At 45.3% G+C, this 24233-nt stretch overlaps 1 protein-coding gene across 10 annotated transcripts in view; it reads right to left on the bottom strand.

The window, feature by feature from the left end:
* Positions 1-24233, bottom strand: part of magi2b (membrane associated guanylate kinase, WW and PDZ domain containing 2b) — a 122530-nt gene that overhangs the window by 11781 nt on the left and 86516 nt on the right. For 7 of the 10 annotated variants that reach the window (XM_074634166.1, XM_074634169.1, XM_074634161.1 and 4 more), the window contains 8 exons: positions 18908-19437; positions 17364-17532; positions 7050-7081; positions 5275-5467; positions 5069-5184; positions 3298-3490; positions 2190-2429; positions 1310-1495 (listed from right to left, as the gene is read on the bottom strand). In XM_074634166.1, the coding sequence (XP_074490267.1) occupies positions 1310-1495; positions 2190-2429; positions 3298-3490; positions 5069-5184; positions 5275-5467; positions 7050-7081; positions 17364-17532; positions 18908-19437 (1659 nt within the window). Of the gene's footprint in view, positions 1-1309; positions 1496-2189; positions 2430-3297; positions 3491-5068; positions 5185-5274; positions 5468-7049; positions 7082-17348; positions 17533-18907; positions 19438-24233 lie in introns of all 10 variants that reach the window. The other 3 variants (XM_074634164.1, XM_074634162.1, XM_074634170.1) reach the window with 1 other exon arrangement.

Here is a 24233-nt window from a genome sequence, read left to right as displayed (position 1 = left end):
TATAATCGATCCCCTACGACGGCCGTGTCGGGTTATAATGGATCCCCTACGACGGCCGTGTCGGGTTATAATCGATCCCCTACGACGGCCGTGTCGGGTTATAATCGATCCCCTACGACGGCCGTGTCGGGTTATAATGGATCCCCTACGACGGCCGTGTCGGGTTATAATGGATCCCCTACGACGGCCGTGTCGGGTTATAATCGATCCCCTACGACGGCCGTGTCGGGTTATAATGGATCCCCTACGACGGCCGTGTCGGGTTATAATCGATCCCCTACGACGGCCGTGTCGGGTTATAATGGATCCCCTACGACGGCCGTGTCGGGTTATAATGGATCCCCTACGACGGCCGTGTCGGGTTATAATGGATCCCCTACGACGGCCGTGTCGGGTTATAATCGATCCCCTACGACGGCCGTGTCGGGTTATAATGGATCCCCTACGACGGCCGTGTCGGGTTATAATCGATCCCCTACGACGGCCGTGTCGGGTTATAATGGATCCCCTACGACGGCCGTGTCGGGTTATAATCGATCCCCTACGACGGCCGTGTCGGGTTATAATCGATCCCCTACGACGGCCGTGTCGGGTTATAATCGATCCCCTACGACGGCCGTGTCGGGTTATAATGGATCCCCTACGACGGCCGTGTCGGGTTATAATGGATCCCCTACGACGGCCGTGTCGGGTTATAATCGATCCCCTACGACGGCCGTGTCGGGTTATAATCGATCCCCTACGACGGCCGTGTCGGGTTATAATGGATCCCCTACGACGGCCGTGTCGGGTTATAATGGATCCCCTACGACGGCCGTGTCGGGTTATAATCGATCCCCTACGACGGCCGTGTCGGGTTATAATCGATCCCCTACGACGGCCGTGTCGGGTTATAATGGATCCCCTACGACGGCCGTGCCGGGTTATAATCGATCCCCTACGACGGCCGTGTCGGGTTATAATCGATCCCCTACGACGGCCGTGCCGGGCTATAGTCGGGCTGATATCGTGGAGTCTGAACCGGGGATAAAACGTCTCCATGTTATAAGACAGAGCTGGTTCTGGTTGAAATGTCAAGATTACGTTCAAGTCATCATCATAACCAGAACTAACCTAACCTTGTGCTCCATTCTGGCTATACTGTATATATACTACATACTATATGTGAAACTGTCTCTTTACTTCAGAAGACTGAATTCTGTGTAAGTAAAATAAACTGTATTTATAGAAGACAAAGCAGACGGACTTCTCTGTTGGATAAGAGGAAAACTAAACAAGCTGTAACAAAACTTCCCCCACAAACACTCACCCTCCTCCGGTATGATGTGCAGTGTGACGGTTAGTCCGGCATCTTTGATGAGCTTGACGATGTCTGCGTGCGGCATGCTGATGATGGACTGTCCGTTCACAGCCAGGATCCGGTCGCCCACCTTCAGCTTCCCACATCGGTCTGCAGGGCTGCCCTCGATGATCCGTCCTATTTTATGGGGCACAGCTGGAAACGAGGCAATAACAAGTTAGACAGATGTGGAAACAGCAGCGATAGAACTCAGTTTAGAAGTAGACAGAAGAATAGTATCACAGCATGAGCCTGTCAGGAAACAGTTTAGTTTAGTTCCACATATTGTTATTCCTTATGAAGCACCGTCACTACACAGAAACATGTACACTGTTTAACCCTGCTAAGAAATATCATTTCATTTTATCACTATTTTATGACAATATCATCTTAAAAAAACAGGATTTAGACTTTCTGCTTTTATCAACAGGTTTCACAGAAAAATACAGAAACCTGAAACATTTCTGGACCCCAAGCAGAGAAACTGGTGGAGGACTGTTGAACATGCACCGTCACATCCTGAACTAATGTTAGATATTATAATGACTAATACTAAACCCACTTTAGTTTACTTTCAGTTATTATTAATCAGATAAAGTGTATATTATATTTCTGACTCGGTCTCCTGAGTGGACACGCAGTGGTAACAACTCTGGTATCCATTTAACATATTGTAAAAACATTTAAAAATATGATCACATTTGAAATGATACTTCATTGAAATAGAAGTAAAACCCCCCCAAAACAATCCCTCTAGGACCGTCACCCCCTTTAGGATCCTTTAGGATCCTTTAGGTCAACAGGATGCGTTCAGTAACAACCTTCAGAGCTCCAGACAGCAACAACTCACTGATGACGGCGGCGTTCTCCGGTCTGTTCAGGGAGCTGATGATGACGAATCCGAAGCCCTCGTTCTCCTTGCGGTGAATAACCACGTCGCTGGTTTGCAGGGCGGATGCATCCGGAGGAGAGGTGGCGGCCGGGACGACCACCGCCGGAGGGCCCGAAGCCGAGGCCGCGTCGCTACGTGGAGAGCTGTGTTGTGTCGACACGGAGCCGGGGCTGCGTCCGTTCACAGGACACAGTTCACCTGGAGGAGAGGAAGCAAGACAGGAAGCGAGAGAGGAAAGAGGATGAGTCAACGCAGCAGCTCTGCTACTGTAGAACATCACGACCAATGTACTCCATGGATGAATGAATTCCAGTTCTGCAGCATGTAGTCACTATCTATATATCTATATATCTATCTATCTATCTCTCTATCTCTCTATCTCTCTATCTCTCTATCTCTATCTATCTATCTATCTATCTATATTACTATACGATCTGCTCACCGAGCTCTGATTGGTCAGTAGGAGGTGCTTTTATAGGAGTTGATCTCTTATCTGGAACAGAACCTGCTCCGGAGCAGGTCAGCTGTTCAGCATCAGTTACCATGGTGATCTACCCCGGTAAGAAGTGAACCACCTTCGTAGGACAGAAAACCCTGAAGGGTTAACCCTGAAGTTACCTCACTAACCCCTAAATCCTGCTTCGTAGTACAGGCCTCAGGTTATCATCGTGTTGTTGGTCAAAACGACACACGTTCTATTCTGAGCCCCAGAGCGAACATCGTCTGTGGTTCACAGAGTTCACACTGAAAATACAGAATCCTACTGATGCGTGGGAGAGAAGCACACACTGATCTGGCACACAGATTGTCAGCATGTGTGTCTCGTCCAAGATTATTTTAATTCGATGCCAGTGAAACGTGCAGCACGTTCTCCTGATAACGTTCTCCTGATAACGTTCTCCTGGTAACGTTCTCCTGGTAACGTTCTCCTGGTAACGTTCTCCTGGTAACGTTCTCCTGGTAACGTTCTCCTGATAACGTTCTCCTGGTAACGTTCTCCTGGTAACGTTCTCCTGGTAAAGTGTGAAACAAACAAATACAACAGAAACATAAAGCATGTCCTCACCGGGCATCTGCACTCTCCTCCTCACAGTCAAGCTGACTTGTCCGTTGCGAGCGGCGGCGTGCATCAAGTCTATTACGTATTTGTGCGGTTTCCCAGCAACCACATTTTTATCCACAGAAATGAGCTCATCTCCAGGTCGAAGCCGCCCGTCGCGCTCAGCAGGAGTGTTCTCTATTATAGCGCCAATAACAATCTGTTCAAAGACAATCAATATTAGCAGCATAGATGAAGGTGAAGAGGATGAAGAGGACACACGGTGGAATCACTCACTAATTGCTTTATCTAATGTTGGAAACTAGTTTTGGGTTATGGTAACATTTGATCCACCTTCCTATCGTGAAGGAGAACTCCACATTCTTCTTCTGTATCATAGTTTGCATGCTGTTTTACACGTGGACAAGTTAGCAAGGCGTTACTTCAGTATGGGAGGTACTGAGCAGTTAGGACAGTGTGAGACAGACAAGGAGTGAAGGTGTGTAATGATGCCGGGATCAGACTACAGGATATCTTTGTCTTTGACGATGGTCACCATCTCAGATCTAACGAGCACAGCGCCATAAACTCTTGCAGTGTCTCGGTCGGGTGACTGGCAAGACTACACGTATGACCACGACCAATCACGTCACGTCGTATTCCACCATCATACGCGAGTTCAGACGTCATCGGGGAGGCGGTTGAAGCGACTGTCGAACATGGCGAGAGAAGTCTCGTGTGTGATGCTGGTGGTCGTTGTGTGGCGCTCCTGGGTGGCACAGAGAGGACGGTACGGGCTGTCCATACTTCAGTCAGTTTGGTTGTCCCACCAGACAGCAGCAAACATCCCTCCTCCTTTTCTCCATGTTTGTTTATTACCAAGTGACCTGACTGCGACTGAGCGCCGGAGAGAGCACCTGATTGGTCAACGCAAAGGAACACGTTGTTGGAGATGTCACACTAGGCGCGTCGAGATGACAAATTCTGACAGGCTAGACTTTTCCTCGGGGTGTCGTGGGGCGTCCAAGACGTGGCGTCAGTTGTCGTGTACTATGACACGCCACACGAGATAAGAGGATCGATTTTCGCACACGATGCTCATTTATCGTTCCTTATCCCCTACGACGGCCGTGTCGGGTTATAATGGATCCCCTACGACGGGCGTGTCGGGTTATAATCGATCCCCTGCGTCGGCCGTGTCGGGTTATAATGGATCCCCTACGACGGCCGTGTCGGGTTATAATCGATCCCCTGCGTCGGCCGTGTCGGGTTATAATGGATCCCCTACGTCGGCCGTGTCGGGTTATAATGGATCCCCTGCGTCGGCCGTGTCGGGTTATAATCGATCCCCTGCGTCGGCCGTGTCGGGTTATAATCGATCCCCTGCGTCGGCCGTGTCGGGTTATAATGGATCCCCTACGACAGCCGTGTCGGGTTATAATGGATCCCCTACGACAGCCGTGTCGGGTTATAATCGATCCCCTACGTCGGCCGTGTCGGGTTATAATCGATCCCCTACGTCGGCCGTGTCGGGTTATAATCGATCCCCTACGTCGGCCGTGTCGGGTTATAATCGATCCCCTACGTCGGCCGTGTCTATAATGGATCCCCTACGACGGCCGTGTCGGGCTGATATCGTGGAGTCTGAACCGGGCATAAGTGTGTGAGTGTGTGTGGGGGGGTGTTTGTTGGTCAGGTGTGTGACTGGATGAAGTGTGAGAGAAGGTTAGTGCAGGTCAGACGAGGTTGGTGTGTATGAGGTTAAATATGTGTGTGGTCCAGCCCGTCCCATACGAGCCTTGTCACGGGCGTCCGGACTCACAGCCTGCACGGCCTCGTCTCCCCCCAGGATGCGGAAGCCAAACCCGGTCTTCTCTCTCAGCAGGTGCACCTCCACCTCTTCATACTCTGGACCTGAGACACAAATGGAGAAATGAAAAGGTCATCTCTTTCATTCATTCATATTACGTGTGATTTATTATTATTAGAAGTTCCAGTACTCACGTCGGCTCTCGTAGATCGCCCTCGACTTCTCGTAAAGGTCGTAGGGGTCAGGTTTGTTGAGGTCGAAGCCCTCGGTGGAGTCGGGCACAGATGTGCGGTGCTGTGGCTGGTTTGGGAACGGCGTGCCAGGCGGCAAAACCGGGCCGGACAGGTTTGCTTGGGGGCTGCTGTGTGGATCCCACTGGTCAGGCAACTAGCAGGAAAACACCAACAGATGTTTGATTTAAGATATGTAGTCCGGAGCTACTAACCTTAAAAGAGGTACCATTCAGTTATTATTATGAGGCGTTCACGGTCTGCTCAGTAAAATGACTATTGGGTGAAGGTAAATAACAACGTTATCATGATGCGTTCAAATGTAATCTTGTAAAATGTAGTTTTTGGTGAGAATCTTGAATAAATCCAGATGTTTGTAGGAGATGTTTTCATATAAAATAGATATTAGAGAGAGAATTATGACCTTTTTAACTTCATTACCAAGATTTATTTTAATCATAGCAAATATTTAAATATTCATAATCATTTGAATTGTTTTATTTTTTTATGCAAATAACCACTATAGATAACAATAACAAAGTACCGTACAGTACTGTGCACAGTACCCTCCCTCCACGGTGTCATTAAAACACTGTCATTTACCGTGTATATAATGTTTTTATGTTAAATATATTGAACATTGAATGACAAAAGTGGCAGATAACATTTCTGAGTGGCAGACAAAAGAAATCCCGCCACAGTGGCAGGAAGTGAAAACAGTTAATCTCAGACCCTGCGTGCTCGTCTTCCTGTTGAACTCTCACCGATTCATTCATTTCATTATCTCAAAGGGAAACAGATTGTGTGTGTTGGGTGTGGGCAACATGCACAATAAAAACAAGTCTCAGACAAACACAGACAACAGCACCGGCCTGCAGCACATACAAGATAGAAGAACTAAATACAAGACATGAAAACTAATATTAGCAGAACAACAACACAGCAGTATTCTGCAGCAGCAGCAGCAGCTGATGAGACGACTAAGAATTCAAACCAGTCTGGTCACGGCGGTAAACAAATGATATCAGCTTTCATGAAAACACTGCAGCCGGGTTTAATGAAGTATCGTCAACGTTCATGATAAATGAAGGCTTTGTGTTTTTGGTGAATTCTCTCAAATTATACAAAAATGAATGACAATGAAGCTAAAACAACAAATCTGATGTTAACTAGAATAACGTCAGGTAACCTCCATGATCATCAGACTTAAACAATGATTTTAAAAAACTATTATCATGTTAATGTGCAAGTTATATTTAGATAAATGTTTTGCTTCAGTATCTCAATTATGCAATAAATTAAAAATAGCTATATTTGGCCCGGGGCAGATAACGAATTAAAATCAATATTCACAATTCAAACCTAAAGGAGATGAGATTCATTGTGTCTGAATACTCTGTGTAACAGCATGAATGAGAGCTGATTGTATAAAGCAGTCGCAGCTGCAGCTTCAGAGTGAATGTGGAGAGCTTTTCCCTCCAGCTGGTGAGGTGTGAGATCTGATGTGATCAAACCAATAAGCAGGTCACGACAGGCCGGCTCATTTCACAATAAAGCAAAAGCCCAAAACACCTCTGAGGGAACACGGCGCCGATGACAAACACTGATCCTACACGCTTCAATCTTACCTCTCTGCTTCAACAAACAAATCTGGTTCTCACACACACACTTCCTCCTCAGCCTCTCGTTCCTCAGACAAACACACACAAGTAGAAACACATTTGGTTCAATCATCGTACCTGTTTGGAGGCCTTCCACGGAGAGATGTGGCCTGAGGAAGAAACAGAAAACACAGTTTACAGAGAGCAGACTCTGATAATAGAAGTCTTATGAAACAACAGAAATACAGACAATTACAACTCTACAGACAACAAACAACTAGAACCAGAGGTTTTTATACATGAGATACTGGATACGAGTGTTAAATCATCTTCTTTTAAAGCTGCAGTAGGCAGAATGTTTCTGGCATCATTGAGCAGACATCCCATAATAACCTTTCATCATATTGTAATTCAAGTGTTCTGAAAGAAAACTAGACTTCTGCTCCTCCTCATGGCTCTGTTTTCAGACTTTAGAACATCTAACCCATGACGGGAGACTTTGACCAATCACAGATCATTTCAGAGAGAGAGCGTTCCTATTGGCTGAGCTCCGATCATGTGACCAGAACTTGGCGTTCCTTCACCAGATTTCACAATGGCGACGTCACAATTGATTCATATTTAATCAGAGCTGCCTAGTTTCACCGTCTGATCGGAGTTCAGAGTGATTGACAGCCGGCTCTCAGAGACGGCAGCTTGACAGCAGACCTCAGATCAGCTCTGACTGCTTGTTTTCCTCCGGTCTGTGAAATCTAGCAGATGCCGTTAGGAGCACCGGAGGACACCAGAGGACACCGGAGGACACAGAAGACACCGGAGGACACCGGAGGACACAGAAGACACCGGAGGACACAGAGAACACCGGAGGACACCGGAGGACACCGGAGGACACCGGAGGACACAGAGGAACATGATTTCTCTCAGGTTACCTGTCTCGTGTACTACTGTCAGGATATAGAGACCTTTTTATAAGAATAACTTGTTTTAATCCTCTCTGCTCTGACCTCACCTACTGCTGCTTTAATGTGTGAAGAAACAATCTCATCTTGCTGATGCCATAACTCTCTGTTTTTTACTTTGTTTGTGTAACTCTTCCTAAACGGGTTTGGTTGTTGCGTTTGTTTTCAACATAATTACATCATTGGCTGCAGGCAAAAGCACAGACCCCCCCCCCCCCCCCCCCCCCCCCCCCCCCAACACACACTGAGGTTTCTCTGCAAGTCATATTTTATCTGCATGTAGGGAGCACTCCACAACAACAACCTCATCAACACAGCTCCCCTGTGACTCCACTGAATCAAAGACACACAGCCCATTAAGGCTGCTGAGACCCAAATACATACATTTACATGAGGGGGGGGTCACATTCACATGCAGCGGCGTCTCTGTATAAACATGCAGTTTGAATCTTTACACATGTGGATAGAAATACAGAAACACTCACGAGGCTCACTAGACGCCTGCTGCATCGCTGATTAATCCTTCAGCAGACGTGGGCGCTTGTAAAAATATTCTTTAGAGAATCCTGATATATTTAATATTTATTGAGTTTATGAGATTTCCTGAGCGAAGTCAGAGAGCTGGATGAAATATATTTATGGAATTACTCTCCAACTACATCCGCCTGCTTTTTAGATGTGAGATGAAGGCCGGAGCCGTAGCAGCGGAGCAGGATGGCAGAAACCTTCCATCTAAATCAGCGAGCAAAGGGAGATTTGAGGGAAATGAAACACAATAGACCCGTCCATGTGAAGACAAAACACTAATTGAAATTCATTTCTGCCATTCCTTACACTTTTATCTTTTATTTTCCAACCTCAGCCCTCCCTCCAGTCACCCAAAGAAAGCATCATTTCTGCACGGAAACCTTTCCCATTTTGAAAATCAATGTCCCTGCTGTGTGTTTGAGCGTGGAGGAGGACACGAGAACATGAAGGGAAAAGGAATAAAACCCCTCCCTGTACATGAATCATAAACATGAACATGAATGGAGGTTATCGCTGCTCTATGAACGTTCTCAAAGATGGGACATGGAGGAGTTTTCAAGACTTAAAGGGGAAAGATTTAGATACCTACAGGTACGGGACTATCTGATGAAAGAGGTGAACATTGATCCTAAAATAGATCTGAATGGTTTTATTTAAATTACAGTGGATTCATATCAGCGGGGCAGATCTCAGGTCATCTCAGCCTTCTACGAAGCCTCAGGGGAGAATAGAGGAGCTCAACACTAGACATCCAAAACAAACAGATGGAATCAGAGCTAAATATAGAAGTTCAGACCAAGAACGGTATAACATGTGAACGACACAGTTTACCACTACTTCTACTACCACTACTAGTACTACTAGTACCACTACTAGTACCACTACTAGTACCACTACTACCACTACTATTACCACTACTACTACCACCACTACTAGTACCACTACTAGTACCACTACTACCAATACTACTACCACTACTAGTACTACTAGTACCACTACCAGTACTACTACTAGTACCACTACTAGTACCACTACTACCACTACTATTACCACTACTACTACCACCACTACTAGTACCACTACTAGTACCACTACTACCAATACTACTACCACTACTAGTACTACTAGTACCACTACTAGTACCACTACTAGTACCACTACTACCACTACTATTACCACTACTACTACCACCACTACTAGTACCACTACTAGTACCACTACTACCAATACTACTACCACTACTAGTACTACTAGTACCACTACTAGTACCACTACTAGTACCACTACTACCACTACTATTACCACTACTACTACCACCACTACTACTACCACTACTAGTACCACTACTAGTACCACTACCAGTACTACTACTACTACCACTACTAGTACCACTACTACCACTACTAGTACCACTACTATCACTACTACTACCACTACTAGTACCACTACTAGTACCACTACTAGTACCACTACCAGTACTACTACTACTACCACTACTAGTACCACTACTACCAATACTACTACCACTACTAGTACCACTACTAGTACCACTACCAGTACTACTACTACTACCACTACTAGTACCACTACTACCACTACTAGTACCACTACTAGTACCACTACCAGTACTACTACTACTACCACTACTAGTACCACTACTACCAATACTACTACCACTACTAGTACCACTACTACCACTACTAGTACCACTACTAGTACCACTACTACCACTACTAGTACCACTACTACCACTACTACCACTACTATTACCACTACTACCACTACCAGTACTACTACTACTACCACTACTAGTACCACTACTACCAATACTACTACCACTACTAGTACCACTACTAGTACCACTACCAGTACTACTACTACTACCACTACTAGTACCACTACTACCACTACTAGTACCACTACTAGTACCACTACCAGTACTACTACTACTACCACTACTAGTACCACTACTACCACTACTAGTACCACTACTAGTACCACTACTACCACTACTAGTACCACTACTATCACTACTACTACCACTACTAGTACCACTACTAGTACCACTACTAGTACCACTACCAGTACTACTACTACTACCACTACTAGTACCACTACTACCAATACTACTACCACTACTAGTACCACTACTACCACTACTAGTACCACTACTATCACTACTACTACCACTACTAGTACCACTACCAGTACTACTACTACTACCACTACTAGTACCACTACTACCACTACTAGTACCACTACTAGTACCACTACTAGTACCACTACTACCACTACTAGTACCACTACTACCACTACTATTACCACTACTACTACCACTACTAGTACCACTACTAGTACCACTACTATTACCACTACTACTACCACTACTAGTACCACTACTAGTACCACTACTAGTACCACTACTACCACTACTAGTACCACTACTACCACTACTATTACCACTACTACTACCACTACTAGTACCACTACTAGTACCACTACTACTACCACTACTACTACCACTACTAGTACCACTACTAGTTCACGAGGATGAAGAGAGTTTGGATGGAAGAATCTTACTAGATTCTTCATAACACGGTAAATCAGAAGCAGACAGCTAAAGAGCCAGCAGCCATCCCCCCCGTCCTCTGGAGCTGCACTAAACTAAAACCTTTCTGGAATAATGTAAATTTACATTATGGGATAGGCTAATTGATAACAATAGTGCTGTGATGTACCGAGGGAACATCGAGGAGGTTGTAGATGGAGCAGATGGAACATGGAACATGATGCATGTGTTGTTAGAGAACATGTTTAACTGATTTCATTAAATGATGTACTGTTTGCTGATTTTGTTAAGTGTTGTATTGTTTGTTGGATTCTGTACAGATGTTCATGATGTTCAACCAGGAGCTGAAAATGCAAACTAAATATCAAAGTTTAAAAGAAGACAGAAGATGAATGGAGGTGAGAGGAGAACTGTCCGTGGTGCTGAAAGCGTTCAGCAGCGTGCCGGCAGCAGAGGGACGGCTCTGTGGGAGGTGGGGACTAATCACCACGTTCCACAGGGAATACGGGCCTCCAGGGAAGCCTTTAAGGAATTATAATAACTCATTCTCAGGAAACTTTCCTTTATGATCCACTGAGGGAAATGAGCATGAGCTACAAGGCAACTGTCCACTCACATTAAAGAGGAGCGTCGTCCTCACAGACGCATCTAAGCTTCATTTAAATGCTAATACGATTCATGGGCATACAGTATGTGCCGGGATATGTGGAGGACTCGTATGAATGCTGATGAATTACAAATGAATGATGATGTGTGGAGAGACTTCACCTGGCCTCTCTCCAGAGCCGGTGGTCAGGCAGTCTGGCACGCCGGCCTCACAGACTAGCCTGCTGAGATCTGGATGGCCTTCAGATCCGCCTGATTGGCTCGAGCAGCCTGACACCCTTTTTTTTTTCACAGCCGTTATCTGCTTCCTCATTGGTGCTGCAAAATGTCTCTAGTCTGTGGTTGGCTCCGCTTCAAACTGGGATGTCAGGGGACGGAGCTGTGAACACGACCAGAGCTCAGTGGAACTCTGGCAGAGTGCCCACGCTACGGCAGTCAGACACAGAGACAAACACAAACACACACACACACACACACACTCACACACTCACACATGCAGCAGAAGTCTAACACCCTGTCTGCTACACACAAAGCACCGATGCTCCGAGTCTCACAGCTGAATTCCACTGATGTTCTGCACAGAAATCCTCCGTCTGTGAACACAAACATGCTTAAACATTCCTGACGTTTTGCACATCTGAGTCACTATGAAGGACCTCGTCCTTTAGTTCGCCCCACAGCGAGGAGGGCGACACACCGAGAGTCACAGAGGTTCCTGGTGTGTCAGGCTGATAGTATGAGGCTGGAGGAGGAGATGGCATCTTTGGGGGAAGGGAGGTAATTTAGCACAGTCAGCTCAGCATTCAGATGAGATCTGTTACCAGCTGTGTGTATCTGAATACAGATGTGTGTATGTACACGTGATGATGCATTCATCTGAGTGAGGATATCTCATTAGTATATTGACTTTCAGCGTCCTTTTTAAATGGCGTATCCGACAGTGAAACATGAGTGTGTGTCTTTGCAAAGGTTAACCACCAGGTGGCAGACGCTGGCTCTGCATGGTCATAAGAGTCTCCACTGTGATCTCAGCTGCTCACGTACACATCCGTGCATGCTGATGTGCAGCCACATACACAGTTAGTGTGTTTTCCTATTCCTGCTGAAAACACACGAGTCATATGAGACTGAGTAGAATGTATTAGCTTCCACGTAATCATCTGACTGAGTAGAATTCACTGTAACATACAATACACAATCAATTCACCAGGACGAAGCAACAGCTGATCAATACATCCCCGATAATGTTTAATAATGTGCTGTAAGACTGAGGACCAGTCGGAGAGCTCTCCGATCAGATAGTCTGATGTATCAGGATCACTCAGTGCGTGCTAATGTCTCTGATTGCTTTTCAGGTCTGTAATAATAATTCCTGTCACACTTCAATTAATTAAACCTGAGATGCATACGAGACTGATTGTTTTCATCCCTAATTAAATAGAATCCATGAAAAAGGAGCGATGCAAGAAGAGCACATCTATAATTCCTCTTCATTGTTCTGTTATCATCTCAGAAACAATACAAATTAACTCTTCACTCCCATCAATTTATCTCTAGACAAACTAAAGGCTTAACGACTAAATGAGCATGAACATGTGAAGAGCGAAGCTGCTGGGTGGAAACCTCTAAAGCAAACATTGAACCTGTGAACTTTGTGTCTTTAACTGGCCGGAGAGAGCACCGACTCTCTGAACGTTCATCAAGGCTGTTGAACGCCGCTGTACGGTTCATCATTACGGGGTTGAGTGTGTGTTCGTCAGACGGCCGTGGGCTTAGTGGTATAGACAGCCTCGGTTAATTATCAAGTCAAATTTTGACCCTGTGACCAGAACACCTTTCAGAGAATCAGTGCAAGAGCACATGTCAAACAAATAAAGCTTTCCCTGTGTAATTGAATTTCCTCGCAGGAGGCCAATCTGGTAGAAAACAGCAGAAAATGGAAAATGTCGACACTCCACGTCGTTCTCTGAATATCACAAGGACTCCGCACTTCAAACTTCCCCCACTATGAAATTCTCTCTCATTCCTCTTTTCTGCTCCGTTTTAACTACAGTTTGATGTATTTTCTCAGACTGAGGGCGAGTGGTCATTTCCTTCTTTCACTTCAAGAAGAAGGTACAATAATCGTGATCGTGTGCAGAAAATTAAAGATGTTCTGGAGCAGCTCGTTACCGCGCAGAGCTCGTTGCCGCGCAGAGTTCGTTACCGCGCAGAGCTCGTTACCGCGCAGAGCTCGTTACAGGGATTCAGGTGTTGCCTCGTTAATACACAGACAGACAACAGTACAATCAGTCAAAATGTAATGTTTGCTTCAAATTTAAGTGGGTGGAGGAAACATTGAGCCATTGTGAGAAAAATACAAAGGAATATTTTTCTAGACGGACATGCAGACAGAACGGTGGGTGGTCAGTCACACAGAGATAAATCAGACTGGAGACATACAACGATCAGCCATAACATTAACAACATCAAGACCACTGACAGGTGAAGGGAATAACATTGATTATCTGGTTACCATGGCACCTGGCAGTGGGGGGGATATTAGACAGGAAGTGAAGATTTTTAACTTTGAACTTTGTGTTGGTTGCAGAAAAATGTGCCAGCGTAAGGATGACCAGCGTAAGGATGTGAGTGACTTTGACAACAGGGCCAGATAGTGCTGGATAGACGACCGGGTCAGAGCATCTCCAGAACTGCAGCTCTTGTGGGATGTTCCCGGTCTGCAGTGGTCAGGACCTACCAAAAGTGGTCCAAGGAAGGAGAACCGGTGAGCCGGCGACAGGGTCAGACCCGAGGCTCATTGATGCACGTGGGGAGCGAAGGCTGGCCCGTGTTGTCAGATCCAATAGAAGAGCTACTGGAGCTCAAACTGCTGAAAGAGTGAATGCTGGTTCTGATAGAAAGGTGTCAGAACACACAGTGAGGAGCAGTTTGTTGGTATGGGGACCGGTCAGGGTGACCTAATGTTATGGCTGATCGATGTAGTTAGAAGACATAGACATCGTAACATTGAAGATTATAAATAGATTGTGTGCTTTTTGTTCAGAGCTTTTTGGTTAATATTTTCTCCTAACTGTCACCCAGCATCATTTCAGACCGTTTATGAATCCAGAACAAGTGAAAATGCTGTTTGTATGATGGAAGCTTCATCATCTCAGTGAGTGTTCAGAGGACAGTCAGAACAGGTAGCCAAGCAGCATCACGCCAGCTCAGCTTGTTTGCCAGCTAGAAGACTCTCTCCACATGACAGTGAAATAAGTGCAGTTCTTCTGAAGACGAGTGTCCCCGGTGGGAATGAAACCGCTTCCCCACAGCAGTGTTGGTGCCATCTGTACCCACAGAGCTGCACTACACCTAACACTGAGATGAAGTCTCATCCCAACTCTCCACTGCATTCTACATTCCTCCAGCTTCTGATCTGCTTATCTTAAAACACGTTCCTGTGTTAAATCCCCCATGTTGATCCGGTCTGTTCCAGTGGAAAACATCGATGACATGTTGGTGATAAAGCTGCATTTAGATGAGGTGACACACTCACAACACCTACTATGAGATCTGCTTACAACGTTCTCTACTTTTTAATATATCTGTGTATTCTCTGTATGAGTTATCACATATGAAATACATTTAACATCTCATTTCATTAATATATGTCTCATAATCTGTCCTGTGGCTATTTCTCCTACAACAGAGGTCAGCAACCTGCGTCTCTTCAGCTCCTCTCCAGCGGCTCCCCGAGGACTTTTAAAAATGGAAATGAATAACTGTTCTTTGTTTACGTTTTCATTTTTATTTATCATTGTTGTAGGTCTATGGTACGACGGTACGACGGAGTATTAGGGCCTCATTGAAGAAAAAAATAAATCTGAGATTTAGAGAATAAAGTCATAATATTATAAAGTAGTAATTTTACGTGTTATTTTCTTTTTTTCTCATAAAGTTATGATTTTTATTTTAAAAATATTACAAATTTTTTTCGCGTAAAGTTCGGACTTTATTCTGGTTACTAATACTCCGGAGCACATTTGCACTTTGGTCTTCACTGCATTAGACTTAAAGTATATACTATATACTTAAACTATAAGCTTTTTTTTTGCCTAAAATGTCTCATTTGATAGTAAAGGTCGCTGACCCCTGTCCTACAATTATCTAATTTCCACAAAGGGAACATTTAAGTTTCGTTTTCTTCTTAAACAACATACAGAAATGATTGGTCTGTGATATGATCCTGAATTATTACACCTTCTTTAGGTTATTTCAAAATAATAAAATCATTTGCCCAGTTTTGCACCAGACACCATTATTCTTCTAGCTTCTAAACTATTTAATATTCCAAAAATAAAATCTCATGTAGAGACTTGAATAAAATCCAAGTAAGAGGCCACTGTGATTTCAATGTGTTCAAAAATAGAACGGCTCTCAAAATTATCATAATCAAAATCTCTTTTGCTCTCACTGTCAACTCCACTTGACTCCTCTCCTGCCGAGCTGCAGCTGAGGTTGAAGAAGCACTGGAACATGATATTTGTGCATCTCAATCAGAAGACAGCATATATTTAGCTGGGCAGTTGCTCTTGCTCTACTGGACCCTTCTTTATTATTACTAAAATCATGTTGACCTTTGAAAGGTACCAAAATGCCACTTGTGATTTGATATCAACTGTATTTTAATCATTTTTGCCACCACTGCTGACATAAATAGAACAAACACCAGGTATTAAAGGGACTGTTAGTAACTTCTTACACGTATAAATCATTGCTGGTCGGTGTCTCATGGTCTCTCGTGTGTCTCCTGGTCTCTCGTGTGTTTACGCTGTTCAGACTCAGACTTCAACACAAACTACAGTGAAGCACCAAAACCTCTTGGTTGTATATAGTGAAGCTGTTAAACAGTGTTGGCCGCGGTCGGAGGACGCGGGGGAGACCGTAGCTTTGGTCTCCAGGACCGGAGTCTCTGCTCCTCTGCTCCTCTGCTCCTCTGCTCCTCTGCCTGCCTTCACTCACACACCGCGCTCCTTCTCTCTCTCTCTCTCCACCTCTCACGTGCATGCTGCTCACTCCACACTGCAGAAGAGTTAGTTTAGCTCTGAGAATATCTAGTGAATGTTCAGTGGACGTTTGTGCAGAAATAACTGCTGCAGCTCCTCCAGACCAACAGAGGTTTCCCGTGTCTTGTGAAGTGACGGGGCTCCGCAGAGAGAAACGTTATCGTCTCCGACCAAAACTCGGGCGTCTCCCCCGTTCCCTCCGGCCGCGGTCGGGAGGCTGAGGCGGGAAAAGCCAACACTAGGATCAGCATTGATTCATGGAGAGACCTTGGTCTGGTCAGCTAACATTACTGCCAAGCAGCTGAAATATAGAGTGATATTGTGCTTTTAGCTGACGTGTGTCTCCTCACTGTGTTGAGTGATGCTCCTTCATGTCTATGTAGAGCGAGCACAAGCGCCAGCAACAGGACGCTGACTTTAGTTGACTTAACGGCCACAGGTGAAGCTGTTAACAAGACATTTAGGATTCTTACATAGAGCCCCTTTAAAGAGTTGAAAAGGATTTGACTATCTCGAGAAAGTAAATTACATTTATAGACCCCCAAACCAATGTCGTCATTACAAAATAAAACATGCTTTATCCCTCAAAAAGCAACTTTCATTTACTATCAATCTGGACTATATCTGGTTCATGTGGCACTAGTTGTGTAATAAACGAGTTTCCTAGAAGTCCTGATGAATGAACAATAGAGAGTGAAACTGTATTAGAAGCATATAAAGTAATTACCAGGCAGTCTCTCACCTGTTGCTCCTCTCTGTATGAGGAGAGTCGCCTCGGCTCCAACAGGACACTCTTTGAGCATCTCCACCACTCGTCCGTGTCCAGCTGCAGCCACCGGCTGCTGGTTCACCTCCAGGATCAGGTCTCCCTCTATCAGCCCCGACGCTCCCTGTGAGCCCGGCTCCAGCACCTGGACCACAACAACACAGTTCATCCACCATCACACAATCTGACCTGCTGTGACTTCATTCAGTGGTACCTTCCAATTCACACATTCACACAAAACCTCTATTGTCTACCAGAATTAATAAACTTGGATTGAACTTAAAATCTGCACATGGTTTATTTAAAAAAAAAAAAATCACTATTTTCCTCTTAATGCCTCGAAGTCATCTATTGTTGGTCCCTTAAAGCTGCAGTAGGCAGAATGTTTTTGGCATCATTGGGCAGACATACCATAATAACCTTTCATCATATTGTAATTGAAGTGTTCTGAGAGAGAACTAGACTTCTGCTCCTCCTCATGGCTCTGTTATCAGGCTTTACAACATCTAGCCCGTGACGGGAGACTTTGACCAATCACAGATCATTTCAGAGAGAGAGAGCGTTCCTATTGGCTATGCTCCGGTCATGTGACCGGAACTTGGCGTTCCTTCACCAGATTTCACAATGGTGGCGGCGTCACAAACGTTCTCATGTTCCAGCTAAACCGTGCACTACAAGATGATTCTGAGAACATGTGAGGAGAGAAATAGACATTAAAGTAACAGAATATTGATTCATATTTGATCAGCGCTGCCTAGTTTGACCGTCTGATCAGAGTTCAGAGTGATTGACAGCCGGCTCTCATAGACGGCAGCTGGACAGCAGACCTCAGATCAGCTCTTACTGCTTGTTTTCCTCCGGTCTGTGAAATCATGCAGATGCCGTTAGGAGCACCGGAGGACACCGAGGAACATGATTTTTTTCAGGTTACCTGTCTCATGCACTACTGTCACCATATAGAGACCGTTTTATAAAAATATATTTTTTTAATCATATTTGCTCTAAAACCTGCCTCCTGATGCTTCAAATCATATCCGTCAAAAAAAATGAAATTATTTCAGCTTTTCCAAAACATGTTCATGAATTTTCTAGTTAGTGTTTAAAGGTTTAAAGTTTACTATTTTGACTTATTTTAAGATATCAACATGAAGATTGTCAAAAATCCTTGAAATAATGAAAAATACACCAGGAAGAAGAGCGATTACTAAACTTCACAGGCAGATTATTACTTCAGAGAATAATACATCTTGAATGATGAACATAAAACAAATGACTTGTTCAGACAGATGTTTTTTTTTTTTGTAGTGCAGATGTTTTAGTCTACAAATACAACAGGGATGAGAAATAACATCTGTCACATCTCATCTTCTCTGATTGATCTGTTCCTTACAGTCAGGCTGGTGATCAGTAATCAGGTCTCTAGTCTGGTCTCTAGTCTGGTCTCTGGTCTGGTCTGCACCCTTTCATTTCTGGACTATTCATCGTCTACTAAGTAAACTCAGATGATCCCGATACGTCACCTGTTTTACTCGCTGACCAGTAGGACTGTCGGCGATGGTGAACCCGAATCCCTCCGGTCCTTTCACCATAGTAACTGTCAGAAGCTCCGCCCCCTGTGCTGTCACCCCAGCGACTCCTGCGGTCCCCGAGGAGGCCATGGACACGTTGTCGTCGTGAGGCGTGAGCGCCGATGCCGAACCGGGTGTGGTGGGCGGCAGGGAGGAGCCATCCAGATGTGTGTCCCCAGGGTGAGGGGCTCCGGCCTGGGCCAGAGCCTGAGGAGGCAGCTGGGAGCTCAACGACAGATACTCCAGGTACGGGTCGTAGCTGCCGCGGCCGTTCACCACCAGGGGGCGGTGCTCCATACCGATGGGCGTCAGGGAGGCGCTCGCCGCGCCGCTCGGGTCCTCGGGGTCAAAGGGCAGAGGATAACCTCGACAGAGCACGAGAGTCACGCTCTGACCGATCGGTACGGACTGGAAAAGCTTGACCACGTCGGCGTGCGTGGTGCCGAGAACACAGATGTCATTAATGTAGACGATGACGTCACCTGAGGAGGAAGGAGACAGGAAGGACACGACAGCTTCAGTCACACTCACTCTACAGTAGGGGGTCGCGGTATACCGGTTTTGCGGTATTAAAAACATGAAAATAGTAATATCGTGTAAATAATCCAGCCACGATATATCGTGTTTAACAACAGCCCCGCCCTGGGGCCACGACGTACTGAGGACAGTCCGCCCCGGTGACGCTTTGTCCACGGCCCCGGAAAGCACCTTCGCCCCGAGCCTTTCCAAGCCGACCTAGAGCCGGTTGTGCCGCACCGCCTCGTATGCGGGACTCCCTCGCCTGCCGTGTGTCGCTCACACCCTCCAGCTGGCTGTTAACGAGGGTCTTTTGACTCAGAGAAGTACTCGTATCGGTACTCGGTATCGGAGAGTACCCAAATGTAAGTACTTGTACTCGGTCTGATATAAAGTGGTATCGGTGCATCCCTAATATATTCTATTAGTTTATTCAGTTCAGACTCACTGCCATGTAAAATACACTGGTATCCGTCGTTTTGGAAAGAAAACAAACAAACGTTGGACCGAATAAAGTTAAAGATGTATTTTAAGTGATTGCATCATTATTTTTAATGATATCGCGATAATATGGTTATCGTGTTTTTCTTTTGCCACGATCATCGTATTGAGAGAATTGTATATGGTGACAGCTCTTCACTACAGTATGCTACATATTACACAGATCACATGATCTGGTCTCAGGGGTTCATGTAAACATACCGTGCTGCAAAAACACAACTTGTCACCGTCTGGTGCCATTAATGTCAAATCTGGGTGGTATCAGGACGTGCAGTAGCAACACAAGAAGCACTCTGTCCTTCTAGGAATATAATATCAGCTCACTGCCACTGCAGGCGATCTACAAGTGGCTGTGTGAGACAGCGAGGTGAGAGAGAGAGACAGGGTCAGTGTCTCGGTGTGTCTCTGTGAATATGACAACCATCTGGTGCACACTGTCATGTACACAGACTCTAATCATGAAAATCTCAACTATTTAAATGGATGCAGTCACAAGTAGTAACAGCTCTGAGTCTCGGCTCATGCATGATGCATGATGATGTTGCATCTCCCCGTTAAAGGGACTGTTTGTAACTTCTTACACGTATAAATCATCCGGGTCGGTGTCCCATGCGCGCTCGCGTGTGTGTTGTCTCTACGCTATCTAATTTCCTCACTTCACTAAATGTTATATTCATGTTCACATTACAAGGTGGCTCGATGACATCGTTCCTGAGAACCAATAACAACGAGGTGACACTCCGTCATCTCTGCTGGAGTTTGAATGTGCAGAAAGTTTATGGATTTCAGCTTTAAAGTCACAGCCCCATGACAAATCCTCTATTTCACACTTCTGGAAGCACTCTCTGTCACACATGCACACATGCACACATGCAGACTCGCACACTCCCCAGAGCATGTGCACGCAAATTAACACACACCATACATGTCACATGCACTATCATACACAAACCCTAAGAGCAATGCTGCACAGCTCAAATAGGCCAGCTAATCTCAGCCAGGGAGTGCCTCTGTGTGTCTGTGTGACTGTGACTGTGTGTCTGTGTGACTGTGTGACTGTGTGCATGCCTGAGTGAGTGTGAATGTGTGTGCACATGCACATGTGTGAGCAGCTCTGGCAATGTCACAGAGCAGAGCAAGTTGGAGAGAGAGAGAGAGAAATCAGAACAGAGAGAGAGAGAGAGAGAGAGAGAGAGAGAGAGAGAGAGAGAGAGAGAGAATCAGAACAGAGAGAGAGAGGAGAGGGCTGACAGACCAGGATAGAGGGATGAAGAGAGAAAAACTAGAGAGGTAGAAAGAGAAAGAGGATGTGAATCTACGGAGGCTGAAAGCAGAGGAGAAGTGTCAGATGACATGGTTAGATAAGGAGGCATAATAAAGGGTAAGCCAGAGAGACAAAGAGAGAGATGGAGATAAAATAGAAAGAGATGGATTCCAGATAAAAGAGAAACTGATAGCAGAGGGAGAGACGTGAAGGCAGAGAGCGGGAGCCGGGAGGAGGAAGGAGGATTCCCGGCTCCGAGATGAGCTCTAAATGAGCAGTTTAGACACCAACCGAGGCAGGCAGGCAGGAGGCCAGATAGCAGGTTCAGAGAACACATGGAGCCTCAACCAGCAGCTCCTCATCAGCATCACTATAGACCACTAGACTATAGACCACTAGACTATAGACCACTAGACTATAGACCACTAGACTATAGACCACTAGACTATAGACCACTAGACTATAGACCACTAGACTATAGACCACTAGACTATAGACCACTAGACTATAGCCCACTAGACTATAGACCACTAGACTATAGACCACTAGACTATAGACCACTAGACTATAGACCACTAGACTATAGACCACTAGACTATAGCCCACTAGACTATAGACCACTAGACTATAGACCACTAGACTATAGCCCACTAGACTATAGACCACTAGACTATAGACCACTAGACTATAGCCCACTAGACTATAGCCCACTAGACTATAGACCACTAGACTATAGACCACTAGACTATAGACCACTAGACTATAGCCCACTAGACTATAGACCACTAGACTATAGACCACTAGACTATAGACCACTAGACTATAGCCCACTAGACTATAGACCACTAGACTATAGACCACTAGACTATAGCCCACTAGACTATAGACCACTAGACTATAGACCACTAGACTATAGCCCACTAGACTATAGCCCACTAGGCTATAGACCACTAGACTATAGACCACTAGACTATAGACCACTAGACTATAGCCCACTAGACTATAGACCACTAGACTATAGACCACTAGACTATAGACCACTAGACTATAGCCCACTAGGACTATAGACCACTAGACTATAGACCACTAGACTATAGACCACTAGACTATAGACCACTAGACTATAGACCACTAGACTATAGCCCACTAGACTATAGACCACTAGGACTATAGACCACTATGACTATAGACCACTAGACTATAGACCACTAGACTATAGCCCACTAGGACTATAGACCACTAGACTATAGCCCACTATGACTATAGACCACTAGGACTATAGACCACTAGGACTATAGACCACTAGGACTATAGACCACTAGACTATAGCCCACTATGACTATAGACCACTAGGACTATAGCCCACTAGACTATAGACCACTATGACTATAGACCACTAGGACTATAGACCACTAGACTATAGACCACTAGACTATAGACCACTATGACTATAGACCACTAGGACTATAGACCACTAGACTATAGCCCACTAGGACTATAGACCACTAGGACTATAGACCACTAGGACTATAGACCACTATGACTATAGACCACTAGGACTATAGACCACTAGACTATAGACCACTAGACTATAGACCACTAGGACTATAGCCCACTATGACTATAGACCACTAGACTATAGACCACTAGACTATAGACCACTAGGACTATAGACCACTATGACTATAGACCACTATGACTATAGACCACTATGACTATAGCCCACTAGACTATAGCCCACTATGACTATAGACCACTAGGACTATAGCCCACTATGACTATAGACCACTAGGACTATAGCCCACTATGACTATAGACCACTAGACTATAGCCCACTATGACTATAGCCCACTATGACTATAGACCACTAGACTATAGCCCACTAGACTATAGCCCACTAGGACTATAGCCCACTATGACTATAGACCACTAGACTATAGCCCACTAGGACTATAGCCCACTAGACTATAGCCCACTAGGACTATAGCCCACTATGACTATAGACCACTAGACTATAGCCCACTAGGACTATAGCCCACTAGACTATAGCCCACTAGACTATAGACCACTAGGACTATAGCCCACTAGGACTATAGCCCACTAGGACTATAGCCCACTAGACTATAGCCCACTAGGACTATAGCCCACTGTGACTATAGCGCACTATGACTATAGCCCACTAGGATTATAGCCCACCAGACTAAAGCCCACTATGACTATAGCCCACTAGGACTATAGCCCACTAGACAATAGAACCACTATGACTATAGCCCACTAGGACTATAGCCCACTAGGACTATAGCCCACTAGACTATAGCCCACTAGGACTATAGCCCACTAGACTATAGCCCACTAGACTATAGCGTACTAGACTATAGCCCACTACGACTATAGCCCACTATGACTATAGCCCACTAGGATTATAGCCCACCAGACTAAAGCCCACTATGACTATAGCCCACTAGGACTATAGCCCACTAGACAATAGAACCACTATGACTATAGCCCACTAGGACTATAGCGCACTGTGACTATAGCCCACTAGGACTATAGCCCACTATGACTATAGCCCACTACGACTATAGCGCACTATGACTATAGCCCACTAGGATTATAGCCCACCAGACTAAAGCCCACTATGACTATAGCCCACTAGGACTATAGCCCACTAGGACTATAGCCCACTAGACTATAGCCCACTAGACTATAGCCCACTAGGACTATAGCCCACTAGACTATAGCCCACTAGGACTATAGCCCACTAGACTATAGCCCACTAGACTATAGCCCACTATACTATAGCCCACTAGGACTATAGCCCACTAGACTATAGCCCACTAGGACTATAGCCCACTAGACTATAGCCCACTATACTAAGGTTTAAATGGTTTGTTTCTGTAAAAGCTTATAAATGAATCTTTGTACCCTGGAGGACCCGGAGAACCTCTGGGACACTCTTTAGTGTGTTATTCTGCATGTCGGACTGTAAACTGATGC

This window comes from Sebastes fasciatus, chromosome 4 (genome assembly GCF_043250625.1).
Source record: "Sebastes fasciatus isolate fSebFas1 chromosome 4, fSebFas1.pri, whole genome shotgun sequence".
NCBI lineage: Eukaryota > Metazoa > Chordata > Actinopteri > Perciformes > Sebastidae > Sebastes > Sebastes fasciatus.
The sequence above is the reverse complement of the archived record's forward strand: the minus strand, read 5'-3'. Positions and strand labels throughout refer to the sequence as shown.